Source organism: Gastrolobium bilobum, unplaced genomic scaffold (assembly GCF_033153095.1).
Source record: "Gastrolobium bilobum isolate Gb01-03AN ecotype WA unplaced genomic scaffold, APGP_CSIRO_Gbil_v1 utg3205, whole genome shotgun sequence".
NCBI classification, from domain to species: domain Eukaryota; kingdom Viridiplantae; phylum Streptophyta; class Magnoliopsida; order Fabales; family Fabaceae; genus Gastrolobium; species Gastrolobium bilobum.
The window spans coordinates 422,328-445,303 of record NW_026899186.1 but is presented as its reverse complement, the minus strand read 5'-3'; the positions used below and the strand labels follow the sequence as shown (position 1 = coordinate 445,303).

Genomic DNA, 22,976 nt, shown 5'->3' with positions numbered 1-22,976 from the left:
TTAAATCCATTCTGTCAGTATCTCTGTTCTCCTAATCCGATTCAAGGCTTTAGTTGAGGTTCTTTGATTCAAGGTTTGCTCTCTCTTTACCTATTCCTCACATTAGTACACTTTTTTTTTATCTGACATGCATTTCATGCTCAAATCTGATAGTTCGATCTGCAAAATGTAAGCTAGGTTTGCTCTCTCTTTCCCTAATCATGTCTCTCTCCCTCTCTTAGGAATTTAATCATTATAAGGCTTAGATCTATAAATCGAGCAGGGATTTTTATGTTAACCTTATTGATTTATTTGATACTTTTTCTCTCTTCGTATGTTATGTCCTTTTCATTACTGTTACGCTATCTGTGATTGTTGTCATTGTTAGTTTAGTTTTTATTTATCGAAAAGGATGTTTTCATTGCAAACCGTGCTTCTTCCTCTTACAATGGTATCTTGAGTACAAGTAATGTTTTCACCAACTGATTGTAATGTCTAGAGTTACATGGTAAATTGCTATTTAGCAATTGAAGTTTTCTTCGTTGGACTTAAATTTGAGATTTGGGATTTGGTTGTTGTCCAACAACTTTGGCCTTTAAAGGTACTAAAGTGTTGCAACTCTGTTTTCATTCTTTGGTTCTGTATATTAGTGTAATAAAAATATTAGAGAAATTATGTCTCTGCCTATACTAATATCGTATACACAGAGGAATAAGTGTTGGAGATAATGTATGCATAATGTAAGCTGGAAATATTTTGCTGCTTTGAGAATAATATGGTTTTTAAAACTTCTCGAAGTAGCAAAATAGTGATTATAGAGGCAAAGCATTACCTAAAAGCAACTTGAAAACTGAGCCTATCAGAATGAAGTGCCCAAGACTGTTCCAAGCATTATATGGTTTTTTTTATACAGGTATGATTTGGTGATAAGCCCTTTTAAAAGGATAAGATGCATACAACAACAATTCTTGGAAGACAGATTTAAAAAATGTGTTGTCATATTTTGTTTAGTTGAACAATGAAGTTAATATTTTGTATAAATATCTAGTGACAATCACAAACTTATAGTTTTAGCTTTATTTGACAATTATTTCTCTTAAATGATGTAAGTGAAAAACTTGATTAGCTCCTTTTGTTGGTAAAGAAAACTCCTTCAGCTTATATGAAATGGAAAAAAAATATGAATTTTGAGAAATTATGTAAAAAACATAATATACTCATATTAATAGAAAAAAAATGTATTGTGTTAAATTGTGTACTCCACTTTATTTGATTATCTCAAATAATTTGGTTTTTGGTTCTTGTATCAAATGCAATTTTAATTATTTGTTTTTTATATGATTGAAAAAATTTGTAATATTTTTTTATATTTTTTTAAAAAAATTCTTTATAATGAGCCACGATTTTGTCTGTGGCAAAATAAAACTTTTCATCATTAGAATCCAAATGGTTTGCCATGAACATAACGTGGCTAATATAACATAAACTGTGGCTAACTCAATGTTACCACACTCATAAAGACCGTGCTTAAATGCAAAAAATACCGTGGTTAAAATAATGTAACACCTGTTTTAGCCATGGTTATGGAAACAGTGGACAACTCATTTAACCACGGTTTTTATCAAATTTTGCCACGGTTTTTTCCGTGGCTAAAATACATTTTTGTTGTAGTGTTTAACATTCCAAACCCGATACCTCTTGTTATAATATTTCAAGCACCAACCCTGCTCTTTCTCAAATTTATTCTTTTAACTCCTAACCAGGGGAAACTATTAAGGTCCGGAAAAATGTCGTGTTACAACTCTATGTGCTTATTTTGCTTATCCATCTCTTTTTGTATTTTCACTTTTAGCATTTTTCTTCTTGACATCAACCATTGCAGAATATCACTTTTTAGTTTTTATAAATAACACTTTATAAAAAAATCATTGCAAAAATAAATAATAATATATTAAATTAGTTCTGTCAATTTTATAAATTGGATAATGCCCTTTTGCAGTTCCTTGTGCTGGACTTAAACGCGGTTACCTCAAAGTAAAAATCATTGTTCTAATTACCAAAAAAAGTCATGGTTATTAAGGGAATGTTGAAAATTCAAGACAAGTTAACCAAAAGTCATAAAAGTAATCAGTAGGCCATTGTTTGGTTAGATACCAAATAGATTGTCTTACATGTCATCTTCCAATTATATGTCAATCCATTTAGATTAACTTCATTTAATGGCCATCGTTTAGGTTTTTTTTTTTTTTAAGGGATGCGTAAAAGCAGGAGGGAAACAGGTACAAAGTAGGGGTGTTAACGAGCCGAGCCGAGCTTTGGTCTTAAAAGGCTAAGCTTGTGTTTAAATGTGTCAGCCTGACCATGCCTATTACCTGTCATGAATATAATTTCAGCCTGTGGCCTGTCTTATTTACAAAAAATAAAAGTCTGGTTTAGCCTGTTAGCCTGCTTAAAAAAAATAAGACAACAAAAATGTATCCAAACAAAATATACAATCAACAGCACTAGTAATTCCGTAAATATTCATAAATTTAATGTATATCAAAACAGTATAATATAAAGCAAAATCATTCAAAAAGTATGTTTAATTAATAAAATGGGATGAAATAGATTGAGGAGAGAGAGAGGGCTATCACAAATAGTATAAAAAATATAAAATAAAAATTAATATATTAGGCCAGCCTGGGAGGCTCTAAGGCCGAGCTTTTGAATTGGATCGTAAGACCTTTTTATTAAACGATTTTTTATATAAGTTCAAGCCTTGCTCTAACAATCAATTTTAGACATGTAAGCTCAGACCTTCACGAGTCGAGTCAAAGGACCTTATAAGGCCCGTAACTCGTTTAGCACCCCTAGTATAAAGTGTTGATGAAACGATCATGTCAACCCCTTTGACTTATCCCATTCCAGCCGGTAAAAAAGTTAATTGATTTGGTAAAACAACAACCGGAAGACATAGGCTTTGACTTAATGATTAAATAGTACATCATCCAATTCAAGCATAATACTGCAGTGAGAGAATAGCAGAGAAGACCATAGTGCTTTTCTTCTTTATCTGTGTAACACTAAAATACATGGCTTCCTATGGTTGTGATGTAATTTCATTGAGGCACAGTGAAACGCAACAGTGTTGCTGCCATAACCGATTCCATGTTAAATAAACCAGCTATTAGACGTGCACGTTTTATGGGCTCATGAAAAAAGTACTTTTTATTCCTTGCTTTTTTTTAAAATATTTTTTTATAAAAGTTAAAATTATTTATATTTTTTTTAAAATATTTGGATTTTGAAAAAAAATGTTTGACTTTTGATCTCTGTTTTTTTAGAAGTCAAAATTTTTTGCTTAAAAAAAATAGATTTTTGGCTTTTTTATGGCTTCTATTTTTTTTTAAACATACATCCAATCAGACTTTGTAGTAGAAGTGTTTTTTTTTTTTTTTTTTTATAAAAAAGTAGCTTTTGACTAAAAAAAAGTTCATCCAAACGAGACCATAGTTGTGAAATTTTCTATGCGTGTTTCCTGTCTTGTATTGTAAGCTCTTTTAGTGTGTCCATGGAGTCAACTTCATGTTGTCTATTTCAATGGTGCCATCTAGAATACTTATTTTCCGGCCTTCTTTAGGTGTCATAATGGCAGAAACATATTAGACACTCGCCGATTATTTGATCTTATTTCATTTGGTTAAATCTTTAAACTATGCCTTTTGGCAAATTTTGATGGCTAAGTAAGATGGTTTTGATCTTCTTACCACCAAATTACATTTTGCCCAGTAGGTGCAATTTTCGGTTTTGCTTCGGCTTTATGCCTTGTGTAATTAAATATTGGTTAATATATGAATTGCGCCTTGAAATATGCAAAAAACAAAAAAAAAAACAAAAAAACCTCCATAATTTGAAATCTGACAATGAACTATATAGATGAATATTTGAACCTACGAGAGAAATTTAGCATATGCTGAAAGTTATAGAGTATAAATGGTAGAAGTGAAAAACTGTAGGGCTACAAAATTCAGGTTAATTTTCAAAACTGAAAGAGATCCACATGAGAGTATTTTCCAAATGGTTATTCGGTCAAAACAAAAGTTTGGACTTTCTTCCTTGAGTTGCTACCATTACAAATATTAAGGTTTATGTAAGGTCAAATTGTGATATTCGATGTATAAATATTAAGATAGCAAGAGGGTACATCCGCTCTCTATGCCGTGACCTTCAATCTATCCAAGGGCAAGAACTCGTAAAAGCAGTAAATGAATTCAGTAACAACCTCTTACAACAATCATACAATTTATGTGTTATTTGTTGCCTTTTCCTTTAATTGAAGAGGTTTCAACCACAGGGTTCTCATATCAGCATCATCATTTTAGATTCTCTATCCGTAAAACATACACGTACTATTAGCCTTCTCTTCTTTAAAGCATTTGAGTCCACATGCTTTAACCTGATTCTTCTTGTTATTCGATCTGAAATTGCAGTTTCACTGTAACAGATCAGCCTCTGAATTAGAAACAAGGTTGTTTAGGGAAATATAATATCACTTAATGATCATATTAATGATTTTAATAGAATAGAAATGATGAGGATCAAACTTGTGACTACTGGTCGTAGAAGTTCTTATAATATGTAAAGAATCATTTCAAAAAAAGAAGAAGTTAAGTTGTTAGTTGAAATTCGTATTATATTTCTCTATGATTGTTTGGCATTGCTCAATTAAAATATAATTAAAGAATCAATAGCAAAAGAACTTAACAAAATATTGACCTTTGGAATATCCTAGCTGTTTTTACAAGTAGCTTAAGATTCCACACCAAAAAAAAAAAAAAGTAGCTTAAGATTGGACAGTGAAATAACAAAAAGAAAGAATGAATATGGAGCATGTTACTAAAAAACTATATCTGTGATGAGGAAGCGATTATTGCTAGCGGAATAGGGATTAGCCATACATCAACGAAAAACAACGTAGATTTTCTCTTTTCTACCATTTTATATCCTAAGAGAGCGAGAAAAATAATTTTAGGATTTTTTTTTTTTGAGTTAAATTTCTTTTTGTACCACATCAATTTTTGTTTGAATATAACTTACATTTCTGTTCACAGCTAGCACTTCTGGTTTTGTATTTGTGCTAAGATTCAACATCTTTCACTTCCGTAAATATCTTATTCGTATAGTTGGATCATCACGCTTAGTTGTTTTATAAGTATGCTCCATTAAGTTACATGAAAAATAAGTTATCAGATTTCATCCAAACAGAGGATAATTTAATTTTCATTCCTTTCACTTTCCATACAAATGACTTCATATTTTAGCAATATCAGCTGGTCCACATAGCATTAGGAAAAAACCTCATCTTCGGTTCTTCCACCCCCAAAAGAAACGATTGCCAAGGTAATATACAAAAAAAACTAGTCATGGATGGTGAAGCAGACAAGCGTTGACTTCACTTGGTAGACAACGTATAAACCAGGGCATCACTACAGTCTAATAAGAAAAGCTAGAGACAAAGACAGAAGAGGGAGAAAAGACCAAGTTTTATTCATTAGTCACAAAGTAATTCTTATGTATTTTCAGATTAATTCATTCAACTACTTAACTTTTATAATAAATTAAGTTACTTTGATTGGACCGTTTACTTTGAATTTTGTTACCCTTTTTTCTTCTCTTCACAGTCACAGGTAAGTACATTCAATGCCGCAAATCTTGGAAGGGGATGGAACCTCTGATTTTGATTTGAAACTAGTTTATAAGCAATTTTCATGATAATTTCTGTACTACATACATTAGGTGAAATTTACATGAGTATTAGATGAAGATGTGTTACAAAAACAAGATTCCTAAAGTACGTAATCTCATCTAGATTTTAGTATGTTTTCCTGAAGAATATTTTCACTACACTGCTATAAGAGAAAAAACTCCAAAAAAAAAAATGCAAGAAAGGTTGACCAATGCGCACTTAAAAATAAGATATAAGAGGATTCGTATCTATCTTGCAAGAAAACAGCATATTGTCAAACTTCTGTTTGAAAAATGAAAACTACAAATCATTGTTAACATTATCTATCTATAACAACAATAGCTGGTCCAAATATCATGAACTGTAAACCTTACCAGTCTTGTCTTCCACCCAAAATACACAAAAAATGATAATCAAGATGTACAGTTTCATTGGAACTGATGGAAGATTTTAAAAGCTTGTTTAGCTTTCGGCTCCATGTCACATGCTTTTTGGTCCACACACGATTCTTTTCTGGACTACAATAATCCTGTGTGTTAGGTAGCGAGATAGATCAATTGACTTGAGATGGATTGCTCTTTTTGTTTTTTTGTTGTTGTTGGTAGTGGCAATTCAAGATGTCACATTATGTGTTGATTTTATTGCCTCAAGTATTTAAATGCACAGAGTAACAGAAGGAAGGAATAAGCCTCTTCTGTATTTCCAAAATATCTATTAAGCAGAAGAAAACACACGATTAGTGGCCTCCTGCTCCTCAACCAAAATATGAAGCCTTTTTCACTCACGTTACCTGCATTTTGCTCTACATGCCTTCACCTATTTCTTCTCTTAATTACTTTGAATTCATTCTGGTTTGGCCCAGAAACAACTGCCTCTGCATCAGGAAATGAAACTGATCACTTGGCATTGCTCAAATTCAAGGAATCAATATCCAATGACCCATATGGAATCTTGGTCTCTTGGAATAGTTCTACCCACTTTTGCAACTGGCATGGAATTACATGCAGCCCCATGCATCAAAAAGTTACTGAGTTGAACCTACAAGGCTATCAGTTGCATGGACTCATATCTCCACAAGTTGGCAATCTCTCTTTTCTTAGAAACATCAACCTCGCAAACAACAGCTTCTATGAAAAAATCCCACAGGAGTTGGGTCGATTGTTACGACTGCAACATCTCTCTCTCATCAATAACACGTTGACTGGGGAAATTCCTACAAACTTGACCAGTTGCTCTAATCTCAAAGAGATACACTTATCTGGCAACAATCTGATTGGCAAAATACCAATTGAAATTGCCTCTCTTCGGAAACTTCAATTTTTTGCTGTTCGGAACAACAATTTAACCGGAGGAGTCCCGCCCTTCATAGGGAATCTTTCATCCCTAACAGTTTTCTCGGTGGCTTATAATAACTTAGAAGGAGATATTCCACAAGAAATATGCCGCCTCAAAAACTTGACAATTATAGGAGTGCCTGTGAACAAACTGTCTGGTATATTTCCTTCTTGTCTTTTCAATATGTCATCTCTTACTTTTATCTCAGCTACAATGAATCAATTTAATGGCTCTCTTCCACCCAACATGTTCAACACCCTTCCCAATCTCCAAGTATTTGAAATTGGCGAGAATCAAATGTCAGGTCCAATCCCCACTTCCATTGCAAATGCTTCTGTCCTTCAAATATTTGCGATAGGTCAAAACCATTTTGTTGGAAAAGTTCCGAGTATGGGGAAGCTGAGAGAACTGTATTTCCTAGATTTGTCTGTAAACAATCTAGGTGACCATTTAACTACAGATTTGATGTTAAAATCATTGACAAATTGTAGTAAGTTGAGACTGTTAGGTATTGCCACCAATAAGTTTAGAGGTCATTTGCCAAATTTCTTGGGCAATTTATCCTCCCAACTCAGTCATCTATATATTGGGGGTAATCAAATATCAGGAAAAATTCCTATGGAATTAGGAAATCTAATTAGCTTAACTCTCTTGTCTATGGAAGATAACCTTTTTGAAGGGATTATTCCATTTGCTTTTGGAAAGTTTCACAATATGCAAAGCTTAAATTTGGGTGGAAACAAGCTGTCAGGAGATATACCATCCATCATAGGAAACCTTAGTTTGTTGTATTATTTCGATTTAAAGCAAAATTTGTTAGAAGGAAATATTCCTCTGAGTATACGAAACTGCCAAAAGTTACAATATCTAGACCTTTCACAAAACAACCTTAAAGGAACCATACCCTTAGAGGTTTTTACTATTTCCTCTTTAACAAGTTTACTAGACCTGTCACACAACTCATTAAGTGGTAGTCTACCAGATGAAGTGGGCCAATTGAAAAATATTGATGTGCTAAGCGTCTCTGAGAATCATCTATCTGGTAATATTCCTGGAACCATTGGAGAATGCTCAAGCATGGAGTACCTTTATTTGCAGGGGAATTCCTTCCATGGAATCATACCAACCTCTTTGGCTTCACTAAAAGGTCTTCGACATTTAGACCTATCACGAAATCACTTGTCTGGATCAATTCCTGGTGTTTTGCAGAATATTGCTTTCCTAGAATACTTAAATGTATCATTTAACATGTTGGATGGTGAGGTACCAACAAAAGGTGTCTTTCGAAACGCAAGTGAGTTAGCAGTGACTGGAAACAACAATCTTTGTGGAGGTGTTTCAGAGCTGCATCTACCGCCATGCCCTGTCAAAGGTGACCAACATGCAAAACACCATAATTTCAAGTTGATAGCAGCAATAGTTAGTATAGTTGCTTTTCTTCTCATATTGTCATTCATTCTCACTTTCTACTGGATGAGAAAAAAAAGCAATAAATCATCTTCTGATTCATCAACAATCGACCAGTTGGCCAAGGTTTCATACCAAAACCTACAGCGTGGAACTGATGGGTTTTCAACAAGAAACTTGATAGGATCTGGAAGTTTTGCCTCTGTGTACAAAGGAACTATTGAGCCCGAAGACACAGTTGTTGCTGTAAAAGTCCTAAATCTTCAAAAGAAAGAAGCTCACAAGAGTTTCATTGTTGAATGCAATGCACTCAAAAATATTAGGCACCGAAATCTGGTTAAGGTTTTAACATGTTGTTCTAGCATAAATTTCAAAGGTCAAGAATTTAAAGCTCTTGTTTTTGAGTACATGACAAATGGAAGCTTAGAAAGTTGGTTGCATCCAGCAGCAGATATTGCAGATCAACATAGATCATTGAACCTTGAGGAGAGGTTAACTATTATTACTGATGTTGCTTCAGCATTTCATTATCTTCACTACGAATGTGAGCAAACTATCATTCATTGTGATTTGAAGCCTAGCAACGTTCTTCTTGATGATTGTATGGTAGCTCACGTGAGTGATTTTGGCCTAGCAAGATTGCTCTCAAGTGTTGGAGTCTCTCTCTCTCAAAGCAGCACAGTTGGAATAAAGGGGACCATTGGTTATACTCCTCCAGGTATAACATGATATTGTGTGTTTAAGTTGTGAAATCTTTTAGTTTCAAGTTTTAGCTCTTGTTTTTTTAACCTTTTTATTTTCTTTTGGGTTATTGTTTTGATGATAACTTTAATGAAATTAACTAATTTGAATTACATTTCAGAGTACGGAATGGGTTTTGCAGTGTCAATTGAAGGTGATATGTATAGTTTCGGAATTTTAATTTTAGAAATGTTAACCGGAAGAAGACCGGCAGAAGAAATGTTTCAGGATGGTCATACTCTCCACAATTATGTAGAAATTTCAATTTCAAATCACCTTTTGCAGATTGTGGACCCGACTATTCTCCCCTACGAATTAGAACAGGGAACTAGCAAAGAGAAACTTGGTCTTATGCATCCTAATGTAGAGAGATGTTTATTTTCTCTATTTAGGACTGCGCTTGCTTGTTCAATGGAATCACCAAAAGAAAGAATGAGTATGATTGATGTCATTAGGGAGCTTAATCTGATCAAAAGTTTCTTCCCTTCTAGGACTTAGTGGAGGCAAGTTGCATTGTGTCATTATGTTATTGCTACCAGATAATGCTTACAAATGTTTTATTTTCTTTCCCTCTTCACTTTGTCTTTTTGTAATCTAGTTAATGGCCCTTTCAATACTCTATTTTATCCTTATGTAAGTTTTAATGTGTTTGTATTATTATTTAAAGATTTAATGTGTGTTTAAATTATAATTGAGCACAATATATATATATGCAATAAGTTACAGATTTAAATTATTTAATTTGTTAACTTTTAATTTTAAAATAATCATTATGGACCGGCACAATAGGCTTTCAAATTGGACATATGGTTCGGCCCGAACCTATTTCAACGTACCAAACCCTCTATAAAAAAGAGGTTTCATCGCATATCCTCTTATTATTATTGTGCATACACGCCACTTCCTTTGACTCTCTACCTCTCATCATGCATAGTGATATGACGCTACTTATAGTTGTCTCCTCCGTAAACATCGTTAGCCCTAAATTCGATAGCAACCATTTATCCAATAGGATTAAAAATAACAAAGAAAAAAATCTATAATTTATTCTTATTACATTTAAAATTTATATGTATTCGATCTTGTGCATGATGAGTAAATAATATTTTATTACAATTTAGATTCTTAAAATATGATCGCAACTTTTAATTGTCAAATAAATGATAATTGACTTTATCCTAAATTTAAGACAATAGTGTTTTTGAAAAAATGATTAAATAGATTATGAAATTATGATATATTTATCTCTTGCAATACAGCAATAAAGAACTATAAAATAAAAAAATTCCTATCATGAATTAACTACCCATAAAGATCAAACATCAATTGTCACATTTGAATAAAATAACGTAAGGTCTGATATCAAAAAAATAAATAAATAAAAATTAATAAAATAACGTAAGGTTGTCTATATAATAATTATGATCAAAATGATGACTAAACATAATTCAGTTTATAGAAATAGCATTCATGCACGTTATAAGGAAAAAAATATTTCTCTTATTATAGGAAATAAAATAAAAGTGTTTCTAATTATTACTTGCAAACTTTGAAAATTTTGTTTCTCTCTCTTTTCTGTATTTTTTTATACCAAAATTCAAAAGAATGAAAATAACTTTATTGTTATCAAAAAAAAAAAAAAAAAAAACTTTATATCATGTTACAAAACCCATGATGAATAAATAAATCTCAATGATCAAGCTGTTGCAAGGATCCAAGCTGCTCTCATTCCTAGCGCATCGGATGGAAATGACCGCATTATTTGGAGAAATCAAAAGGTTGGCTGCTCTTTAGTTAAAACCGCGTATTATAACATGCTTGGTTTCCCTCTCATGCCGTTGAAAAATTCTTGGACTACTATATGGAAATGGCATGGGCCTCAACGTGTTAAATCTTGTATGTGGATCATAATGCATGGCCGCCTTCTTACTAAAGACCGCACATCTAGATGGAGTGGGGAATCTGGTCATTGTAAAATATGTCCTGGTGAGTTGGAAACAAACCTCCATGTTCTAAGAGATTGTAAGCATGCTAGAAGTGTTTGGAATTCTCTGGTTTCAGGTAATCGGCAAAGCTTATTCTACAGCTTGGATCTTAGAGATTGGGTTGAAAATAATATCTCAAAAGCTTGGAATCAAAGTAATTCAGATGATTGGCGTGATGTCTTTTTTATCTCTTGTTGGTTCATTTGGGGATGGAGGAACAAAAGTGTCCATGATACTAACTTCAAGCATCCAACCCATGGAACGCACATAATTGCTATGTATATAGAGGAAGTTCGTAACTGCATGGGTAGGAAGGCTATGGCTACTACTAGCATTCATCCAACTCGTATGAGTTTATGGAAACCTCCAAGGTTAAATTGGGTGAAGATTAATATTGATGGGGCAGTTGAAAGGAATACTGAGGTGGCTGCTTGTGGTGAGATTATCAGATCTGATGATGGCTCTTGGTTGGGAGGCTTTGAGTATCATATTGGTGCTTGCACTCCTTTAATGGCGGAGCTTTGGGGAACTCTAAAAGGTCTGGAATTGTTTTGGCAACTGGGATTTAAGAAGGTGGAACTAGAAGGAGATGCTTCTGAAGTATTCTCTTTGCTTGCTGATTGCAATGCAGCTTGTCAGCCTCGTATAGTGGCTAAGATACAAGCACTCATCGGTCAGGATTGGGAGGTAACGCTTTCTCATATTCCAAGAGAAGCTAATTCCTTTGCTGATTGGTTAGCCAAGTCTGCTCTTCACAAAGATACTGGATTCTGGAGTCATAGAGTTATGCCGTTTCACCTTGCTCAGTTATTTGATCACGATCTTCAGGGAATCTCCTCTTGTAGGGATATAGACCCTGGATAGTTATTTTTTGTTTCTGGTTGTTTGTTTGTTTTTGTTTGGGGCTTCGCCCTTTAAAGTTATCAAAAAAAAAAAATCGTTGTTATTTAAGACAAAACACAACCAGCATAACCAATTTCATGTAATACAATTCTTCAATTCTTTTCTTGGCCAAGTATAAGTGTTGAGTTGTATATTTTTTATAATTGGAAAAATTCAATTTCTGATTTGATTGACCAATTTATGTAGCAATTAAAGGGAATCCATTACATGGAGAGATCGTAGGAATTATGTGGAGAGATTTTTGGAGGTTTAATTTCCTGATTATTTGTAATTTTATATACAAAGTATTAGAGTTACAAATCAGTCATAAAACAAGGAATTCCTTGTTTTATGACTGATTTGTAACTCTAATACTTTGTATATAATGATCTATATTGATGTAAAAGAAATAAAAAATGAATTACTATTCTATAGAGTTCCTTGATTTGTAACATGGTATAAGAGCTTTAGATAGGGAAGAGACACCAGCTAGTCCCCAAACATCCGAGTGAACAACTTCAAAAGGAATTGAACTTTTATTACTATTAGGAGAATAGGAAATATGATGGCTTTTTGCTAGTTCACATGTGTTACAATGAAAATCATCAATATTCAAACTAGAAAACAATCTTGGATGTAATTTTTTCAAATAGGCAAAATAGAGATGTCCTAGTCTTTTATGCCAAAGTCAAATTGTTTCCTAAGCCTTTATTGATATGCCTCCAGCATATAATATTTTCAAAGCTTAAAAGAGCAATGATTTAATCTAATTGAAGTAAAAAGAGCTCACATTAGTAAAAAAGTTGATAAATCATGCTCAAACATACTCACTGAAAATCTTGTGTTTTGTAGGAATTTGCATTGGAAAAGAGAATAATTCACAAGAGCAAGATAAAACGATATTCCATTTCCTCTGTGCCAATAGTGCGATAATGGCGCCAGATTAGATTTAAGTTCGTGTTTCACCTCACCTCTAGCGCGAGTACCATGCTAAGGGTGCTAGCACAACATAATTCATCCGCGCCACTAGCGCGGGTATCATGCAAACAATGCCAGAGCTTAAATTTAATATTGTTTCACCGAGCCTCTAGCGTGGAACTAGCACTAGGAGCATATGGCTGAATTAAAGAAAGATTCCTTGGCAGATTTTGTGGAGATTTCTTACATATTATAAATAGAGCAAAGGAAACCTAATTGAGTATCTTTTGACGGCAAGGAGAATAGAGAGAACTAGAAAGCAACAATTGAGAGTTCTGGAATTTCTTGCTGAGGTGGATGAATCAGAGAGAAGGAAGCGTGAAGAAATTGACCAACTATTGATTCTTCTTCTTCTTCCTCATCTTCTTGATATTCTTCTATTTCTTTATTTTATTTAAGTCAGACATGAATATGTCTGACTAGTTTTCTTTTGTAGTTAGGTTCATGGATCTGATGTGAACCCCTTTGGCATTTGAATTATTTTCATAGTTCTTTTAATTCAATCAGTTTTATTTTACCTTGAATGAAAATTCTATATCCTTATTAGATCTGATCAATCTTATAGGGCTTTGAGGGTTATAACTCACAATAGACATATTGAGATTTTATTCTGACTGAGGTAAAATAACAATTTATGCATGATCTAGACATATGCTTGTATGAGTTGTAAACTTCTTAATTCTTTGAACTTAATGTTTAATTCAAGAAGAATTACTAAGACATTAGAATTCTAATTGTGTTGAAGGGTTAAATGCACTAAGATATTAGGGTTTAGCAAATTAATTTAAAGAAGATGAACTGTCTGAACTATTGAGATAATTGATTATAAGAATTAATTTAGATCAATAAGGGGAGATTAAAGGTGAAGTGTACCCTGACTACAGTTCTTTATTATAATTCCTAAATCATTCTTGCATGTTTTTTATTGTTTTTCTTTACAATTATTTTCCATTTTATTTTAATTCAAAAATTATTATCAACAACCAAATCGAATTGTTCAAATTAAAGTGAATAGTTATAATAGTACTTGGCACTTCAATCCTCGTGGGACAATAATCTTTCTCACAACTCTATTACTTGAAACCATCGATATACTTGCCAAAATCGCAACACTTATCTTCACTCCTAGCATGATTGACCTCTCCCAATTTATTTTGTCTCTTTCCAGTAACATCCAGATAATAAAGTTTGTCTCGCTTAACACCACATTCCCAATCTTGAGCCTCGTGTGTTGGGCTGCACTGTTTATGTCCATATTCCCAAAGTACTGCGTAACAAGCTAGATTCATGTGCTAAAAGATGTGTGTTTGTTTGTTACTCTAATGTTCAGAAAAGATACCGATGTTATGATCCCTAACAACAAAAAGTACATATCACTCTAGATGTCTCTTTTTGGAAATTTGAACCTAATTATTAAGGGGGAGTTTCTGGGTCTCCTCTTTAGGGGGAGAGTTACTATGAAGAGCAAGACCAATTAGCCACCTTGAATGGAGGGGAAAGTGAAGCAACACATACAAGTGTGGAGAATGTTGAAGTCTTACACTCTGACTCTCCTGTAATAGCAGAAATACCTTGCTTAACACCAGAAACTGAAGGATCTCGTCGGGACTACCATAACCTAACAAAGGTAATTTTTAATCCTACTCCTCTTGAAGAAAATATCTTTCAGAATGATAACCTACCCACTGAAAGTGTCATTGTGTTTCCTAATATTCCTATTGCAACCATGATTGATTCAGGTGACATAACTCTCAGAAAATCACTTAGGATCAATAAGGGTGTCCCAAAGGAACTGTATGAACTTGACCCCAATGCTAAAGCTAAATATCCTATTAGTAACTTTGTGTCTAATCACAAAATGTCTGAGTTATATGCTCTTATTGTTGATCAATTGTCTAGTATATCTGTCCCTAGTAATGTGCAGGATGCATTGAAGGATCCGAATTGGAAAAAGGCAATGAATGATGAAACAGAGGCCTTGCAAAAGAACTCTACTTGGGAACTCGTTCCCTTACTAGATGGTAAAAGAACCATTAGATGTAAGTGGGTGTTTACGGTAAAGCTAAAGGCAGATGAAAGCATTGACAGGTACAAAGCTAGAGTGGTGGAATAAAGATACTCGCAAAAGTATGGAGTAGACTACCAAGAAACCTTTGCACCAGTAGCTAAACTCAATACAATTCGGATAATTATGTCCATAGCTGCAAATAAAAATTGGCCACTGCGACAATTTGATGTCAAAAATGCATTCTTAAATGGAGACCTCGAAGATGAGGTGTATATAAAGATACGACCAGGTGTCAAACAAAGTTCTTTTAGTGAGAATAAAATTTGTAAACTGAAGAAAGCCTTATATGAACTTAAACAATCCCCTAGAGCATGGTTTGGGAGATTTTCTTCTGCAATGAGGAGATTCAGATATAAACAAAGCAATGCTGACCACACCTTGTTCATTAAACACGAGGAAGGAATAGTGACCATATTGATTGTCTATGTAGATGACATGGTCCTGACAGGAGATGACATATATGAGATGAAACTTCTGCAAAAGCAACTAGCAAGTGAATTCGAAATGAAAGACCTAGGAGACTTGAAATACTTCTTGGAAATTGAGATAGCAAGATCAAAACAAGGTATTTACCTTTCACAAAGGAAATATGTACTAGATCTCCTCATTGAGACTGGAATGCTCACGTGTAAGCCAACAGAAACACCGATTGAGATGAATCATGTGCTTGGAATATTTCAGATCAAAAGCCAGCAAATATTAGTCAGTACCAAAGGTTGGTTGGAAGACTGATATACTTGTCTCATACGAGGCCAGATATTGCATATGACGTAAGTGTTGTAAGTCGCTTTATGCACAAACCAAGCATAGATCATATGAATGCAATGTACCAAATTCTGAGGTACTTAAAGGGTGCCCCTGGCCGAGGATTGTTTTTCTCAAAAAATAATGTTATAGGTGTTGAAGGTTACATTGACTCTGATTGGGATGGAGATAAAACCACATCAGGCTATTTCACCTTTGTGGAAGGTAATTTAGTTGCTTGGAAAAACAAGAAACAGGAAGTAGTATCAAGATTAAGTGCAAAAGCTGAATTTCGAGGCATGGCTCAAGGAGTATATGAGCTATTGTGGGTCAACAATGTATTAAAAGATTTGGGAATTTGTTATGACAAACCAATGAATCTCCACTATGATAACAAGGCTGCCATTGAAATAGCAAATAATCCTGTGCAGCATGACCGAACCAAACATGTGGAGATTGACCGACATTTTATCAAGGAGAAGCTAGATCAGAAAATTATACAGTTCCCATTTGTTAAGTCTGGAGATCAATTAGCTGATATACTTACTAAAGTTGTTTCCAGAAGAGTTTTTCAAGGTGCAATTGACAAGATGAACATGATTGACATCTATGCTCCAACTTGAGGGGGAGTGTTGAGTTGTATATTTTTTATAATTGAAAAGATTTAATTTCTGATTTGATTGACCAATTTATGTAGCAATTAAAGGGAATCTGTTACATAGAGAGATTGTAGGAATTATGTCGAGAGATTTTAGGAGTTTTAATTTCCTGATTATTTATAATTTGTAGCTTGATTTATGATTGATTTGTAGCTTGATTTATGATTGATTTGTAACTCTTATACTTGGTATATAATGAACTCAATTAATGTAGAAGAAATAAAAAATGAATTGCTCACTACAAAAATAGGTGATTAGTGGAGGTTATTTAGTGTAGGTCAAAGAAACCTCCAATAAATAATATAGTTTGCGGCAGGTTTTAGACCTTCATAATTTTTTATTATATTTTTCATTTTATATTACTTTATATATATATCACTACAAGAAAAATAATTTGTAACCATAATATTTAACCACATTTAAGAAAAATGTGGCACAACTTTATGAATTTTTTTTTTTTTTGAAAACTATTGGAATTAATTAAACAACATTACAAATTACGGGGCTTAAAATCCCCATCAGATCCCTTCTCAAAAGGACGTTACACATTTGCGGGGGCTCATGCAGGTCCCAATCTGGGTAATAGTGACCCATTGTTGCTAGCTTGTCAGCAACCATATTTCCTTCTCTAAAAACATGGCTAACCCTCGTAACCCACTGCCTTCCTAAAAACTGATGAATTCTGTTGACAATCGAGACCAAGGGGTGCTGCAAACCACACCCTTTGTTGATCAGGTCCACTGCCACTTTGGAGTCCCCTTCTATCCACAGCTGCCTGGGCCCTGCATCCCATGCAAGCTCTATCCCCATTAGGAAGCCCCATAACTTAGCCCTTGTAGAAAATCCAGCTCCAAGATTACGGCAGAAACCATAGAAACACCTGCCAGAATCGTTCTTGAGCACTCCTCCACAGCTCGACTTCCAACCACCATTGCAACTAGACCCATCAACATTGATTTTGTACCATCCTACTTCTGGGAATTCCCAACATATGAACCTTTCCTCTTTTAACCGCGTCTGAAGGCCATGGGCAACTCTCATATTGTACGCTTCTGTAATGTGATCCACAAAAACTCTCGCTCCTCGAATCATAGAGAGCTGATAGGAGGGTTTATTTTAAAACACAAGGTTGTTCCTCGCTTTCCAGATAAGCCAGCACAGCACCCCAAATAAGCGCCATCACTGGTGATTCTGAACTTCCTCAGTGCTTTTAGTGTTGTTAGCTAACCAGACCTGGAGGGGACAATTTAAAAAACTCCCTCGTCTTGTTCAACAGCATAATAGCAGCCCACAACACCCGACTCCAGCTGCAATCCCTGAGCACGTGTAGGATATCCTCGCTAGCCTCATTGTACCTTTGACAAGTACTGATATTTGATAGGTGTCTCGCAAGGCGGTTAGAATTGGTCAGCAGAGCATTCTTATAGGCCATCCAGAGGAAAGCTTGTATTTTTTTTGGCCCCTTCCAGGACCACCCCACATCCCAATTCTCCACACCAACGCCCCCAACATCATCAGTAAGCATCACATAGGCAAATTTTATGGTGAAAATACCATCATTGGTCAGTCCCCATGTAACCAGGTCAGAGCCGTTATCTTGCCTAGGAGGCATGATATTAGCTATTAAGTCACAGGTCTGTGGGGTCACCACCTGATTCAATATACTCCAATTCCACTTCCCACCCAAATCAACCAACATATTGACAGACCAAGACTCGCTCTCTTCCGGAAGAGATGCTCCTTCTTTATTCTGCACCTTTGTATTATTGGCAAGCCAGTTGTCCCTCCAGAAGCTGGTATTTGTACCATATCCCAGTTGCACTCTAGAACCTTGGACAATTTTCGGCCACATCTGCATAATACCTCTCCAGAAGTTGGATACTTGCGCATATGATTTAAGTGAGGGAATCAGCCTATCTTCAACCTGATATTTGTTCCTCAAGACTTGAGCCCATCGAGCTTCCTTCTTCATGAGCAGGCCATGCCCCAACTTCATAATGAAAGCCTTGTTAGTTTCTTTCATTCTTTTTAACCCAACGCCTCCATTCCTTTTGGGTTGGCAGATTTTCTCCCACGCCACCAGATGCACCTTCCTTTTACTGGGGGTGGAACCCCATAGGAAGTCTCTAGCCTTACGCTCAATACTAGCGCAAGTACCCGGAGGGAGGTAGAACGATTGCATGGTGTAAGAGGGTGTGGCTGATATAACAGATTGAACCAAGGTGGACCTCCTCGCAAAGGACAGGAAGTTTTTCTTCCAGTTACTGAGCCTCTTGTCAATTCTCCCAAGGATATATTTAAAGGATGAGGGTCCCACTCTATCATTAAATAGAGGTATCCCAAGGTACTTACCTATATCCGAAGCAATGGAGAAATCCATGGCTTGAGTAATCTCCCCAGCTCTATGGTGGTTCACATTTCTGGAAAAATAGATCCTAGTTTTTTCTTTGCTAATTTTTTAACCAGATGAGTCCCCAAAACACTTCAATATGTCCTTGATAAGCTTCGTCTGATCAACGGTAGCCTCAGCGAAGAGTAACAAGTCATCGCCGAAAAAAAGATGGGTTATAGGGGGGTCATCCCTTCTTAATTTCACTGGTCTCCATCTCTTCGTGTCAGTAGCCTCAAGAATCAGATGAGCTAACCTCTCCATGCAAAGTACAAACAAATAGGGAGACAAGGGGTCACCCTGTCTTATCCCTCTTCTTGGAATGAAATCCTCAGTACTGTTACCTTCCCATAACACGCTCATGGAAGCTGTGGTGACTCTTTCCATAATCAGGTCAATAGCTCCCTCTTGAACACCGGCTTCTTCAAGGGTGTGGCGTAAGAAGCACCAATTCACTCTATCGTACGCCTTTTCGAGGTCCACTTTTATAGCCATCCAACCCACTTTTCTTTTTTTAATTTTCATGGAGTGAAAGATCTCCTGAGCTATGATGATGTTGTCAGTACTATGCCTTTCCTTTATAAAACTACACTAATTAGGCATGATAAGGGAGTCCATATGAGGTCTCAGCCTATTAGCAAGAATTTTTTATATAGCCTTAAAAATCACATTGCACAAGCTAATGGGTCGAAGTTGCTTAATGGATTCTAGGTTATCTACCTTCGGTATCAGGAAGATAAGGGACTTGTTCAACTGCCTAATTTGCCGCGGGTTCTGAAAGATCTCCTGAACAAGCTTAGTAACTGAATCCCCCGTGACAGACCATTGAGTATGGAAGAAAACTGCATGGAGACCATCAGGGCCTGGGGCCTTGAACCCATTCATAGTAAACAGCACGCTCCTAATCTCCTCCGCCGAGGGACTCTAGTTCAAATGGGAAAAAGATATGCTAGTGACTTTCGGAAACCGCTCTTGAAAAGGGAATGTGGCCATCTGAACTCCTTCATCCGTGTAGAGCCTTTCAAAGTACCTTGTAACCATAACTTTCTGGTTGTCTGGTTCTGTAACCCATCGGTCCTCCTCATACTTTAGAGCCAGAATTTTGTTGTTTCTCCTCCGCACCGTGATAACACATATTTTGTTACACTTATTTATTACTCTTGGGTGGTATTTTTATGATTTATTTGAATTAAATAAAGGTCTTTTGGGTCAAATCAGAATTCTAGATTTTAATTGGGTTTAATTGATTTTCGACATAATTTTCCAGATTTATACTACTTTCGTATTTTGACCATATCTCACTCTACAGATATCAGATTGACTCCATTATTGTTTCTTTTTGCAGCTAATAGACAGGGCTACAATCGCTATTTCATCTACTAAAGCCCAATTCGGACGGGAAAATGGTCTAAACCTGAGCCCAAGATGGACGTGTTTTGTTGCAAATTTATTTTGACCTTTGGACTTAAGTTATAATTTTGAACCCAATGTACATGAGGCCCAGAGCCATTATTTCTGTTTTGTTTCCTTTTATTTTGGGTTGGATTTGTAGAGCCTGAAGCCCAGCTTGATTAGGGGTTAAAAGGGCGAGAGTAGGGGCCTTGTGGAGAATCATTCGTTTGAGTTTGAATTATACAGTTTTGAAATTAATAGAATTTTCGTCTCTTTTCTCTCCTCTTTTCTTTAATCAACCCAAGGGTTGAGGATTCCATGGTTGAATCTTGAGGACCTGCGCCTCATTTTGAACCAAATACGTTTCTCTTTCCAACTCGGTTTAGCATCGCGCGATTGTGTTGTTCAATCTGAGATACGCGATTGCGTTCTTAGGAAAGAGATTAACCATTAGATTTAATGGTTAGGTTGATTAACCCAATGAACTCAAGTCGAACGGGTTGATACTCCGCGATTGCTCGAGTAGACGCGCCGCCGTATTCGACCAAAAGCTAAGCGATCGCTTAAAGAGGGTTCTCAATTGAAAATAAGGATTCTGATTCAATTGAGATCAATCACGATTTGGTAATTATTTGTCCAATGATGGATATCCTTGGAATCCTAATTCTTGGGTTGGTTGCTTTTAATTTGATTATTCTCTTTTGTTATTTTATATTTTTTATTTATTTCCGTTTAAATTGACAATCATATTAAGTTCCCCTTTTTAGTTTCCAATTTTCTTTAGTTTCCGTTTCTCCTTAGTTTCTCTTTTATTTAGTTCCCATATTTATTTGATTTTCGTTGTATTTGATTCCCATTTTTATTTAGTTCTTGTTTCATTTAGTTTCCGTTTTCATCTGGTTTCATTTTATTTTTATTTTTATTTTCATAATTGAGCGATTAATTTCCTTGCAAACTCCTTGAGAGACGACTTAGGGTTTTTCACTTTACTGCAAATTTTCTGAACCCTAAATAAAATTAATTTTTAATTTGCGCGAATTTGACATCTCGTGTCACACCACAGTCGAAGCATGATAGAACCTGGTGTTACTATCCCAGTCCACAATCCAATTATTCCTAGAGCGCTAGAACCAGTTGAGCTCCTCTCTTTTGTAGATGTTGTTAAGCTCCGACCACATGCTATTATATAAGCCTTCAAGAGCACTACTCTGGTTCAAGTTGATCTCCGCATCGATACCCTGCAGACGAGCAAGCAGTCGATATTTATGTCACATGCTCTCTTCGAAAGTTGTATCGTTCCACAACGTGGCCTCATGTTGGAAAGTCGTGCTACCTACATCCCATTTGGTCTCATCGGGCCAGCACCGTTTGACTAAGTCATCAAACCCATCACAATGAAGCCAAGATGCAAGGAACTTGAAGGTGCGGTTTGCTCTCCCTTGGCTGTGGCGTTTCCCTTCCCATAATAGAAGTGGTCTGTGGTCAGAACACAGGAAGGGGAGGTGAAGAATAAACCTCTGAGGACATGAACCCACCCAATCCGTATTAGACACAACCCGATCCAGCCGCTCCAAAAGTCTGCCACGCTTCCAAGTAAAGGACGACCCCTTAAAGCCAATATCCGAGAGATCGCAGCTCGCAAGGCAATCGTTGAACTCCCTCATGCTTCCCTGACAGGCGTCGTTGCCCCCTTTCTTTTCATGATGCTGGCTCACCGCATTGAAGTCCCCCAACACGATCCACAGTTTGTTAACACTGAGGCTGATATTATTTAATTCTTCCCAGAGGAGACGTCTGCCAGCTCTCCTAGGACTACCATAAACGAAGGTAGCCAACTCCACCATTTTATTCACAGCCCACTTAATTTTGACGTGAATAAATTGTTTGTGAGTAGCCAGTAATGATAATTCAGCTTCATTCTTATTCCATATGACCCAAATTCCCCCGGAAAACCCATTAGCATCTTGCTTTAGGTGATCACTAAACCCTATTTGTTTAATCTTTCTGACAGCCACCATGCCACTTATGCGTACCTCAGTAAGGACAAGAACTTTGATATCATATTTCTTTACCATATAGCACCCCTACAATTCCATGTGCAGACATTCATGGGAAACCAGATGAGAAGAAAAAAGGAGGAACCCACACGAGAACCCATCATGCAGGTCTAGGGTTCCCAGTGATTCCTTCTTCATCAGCCATTCGGGCCTCTTCATGTTTTGATTGACTCAATCTCCTCATTGATTCAGCTGCATGTGGGGGTTTTGTTGTAGGGACAGGTGTCTGTTCCTCCATTTTTTCCCCCTCATCATTCGACACGTACACTGAGGATCCTGCTACAGAAATATTTTTGATACTCCTGGTATCCTCGTTGGGCCCCACGTCCCCTAGCATCTCTTGACAGCCTCTGCTCTAATTCTACACGGATATATGTCCCTTTTGTTCTCCTTTTTGCATGCTCAAAGCTGCAACTCCTTTCCTGGGCTTAGCATCATCCGAGGATTTTCCTTTCTGGGGTAAGTGGTCGCGTTTCTCTTCCGAAGTCAACATAAGGTCTTTCACGTTAACATGTTTCATCTGCGCTCCTACCCCCTGGTCCCTAATCCTCTAAGACACTGGTTTTGTCTCTTTTTGCTGGGCTAAAGCACTTCTGTCGGGGTTGAGTCTGGCAGCTTTGCCCTCGCCTCGA

The 22,976-nt window shown here is 36.0% G+C and overlaps 2 protein-coding genes across 2 annotated transcripts; one reads left to right on the top strand and one right to left on the bottom strand.

Moving 5' to 3' along the window:
- The first annotated feature begins 6,472 nt into the window (after positions 1-6,472).
- LOC133288057 (probable LRR receptor-like serine/threonine-protein kinase At3g47570) lies at positions 6,473-9,688 on the top strand. Its single transcript, XM_061485754.1, has 2 exons — positions 6,473-9,167; positions 9,312-9,688. The coding sequence occupies exons 1-2, from the start codon at positions 6,473-6,475 to the stop codon at positions 9,686-9,688; spliced, it is 3,072 nt and encodes a 1,023-aa protein (XP_061341738.1).
- Positions 9,689-21,555: 11,867 nt separating this feature from the next.
- LOC133288056 (uncharacterized) lies at positions 21,556-22,362 on the bottom strand. The gene has a single exon (XM_061485753.1). The coding sequence runs from the start codon at positions 22,360-22,362 to the stop codon at positions 21,556-21,558; it is 807 nt and encodes a 268-aa protein (XP_061341737.1).
- Positions 22,363-22,976: the final 614 nt, after the last annotated feature.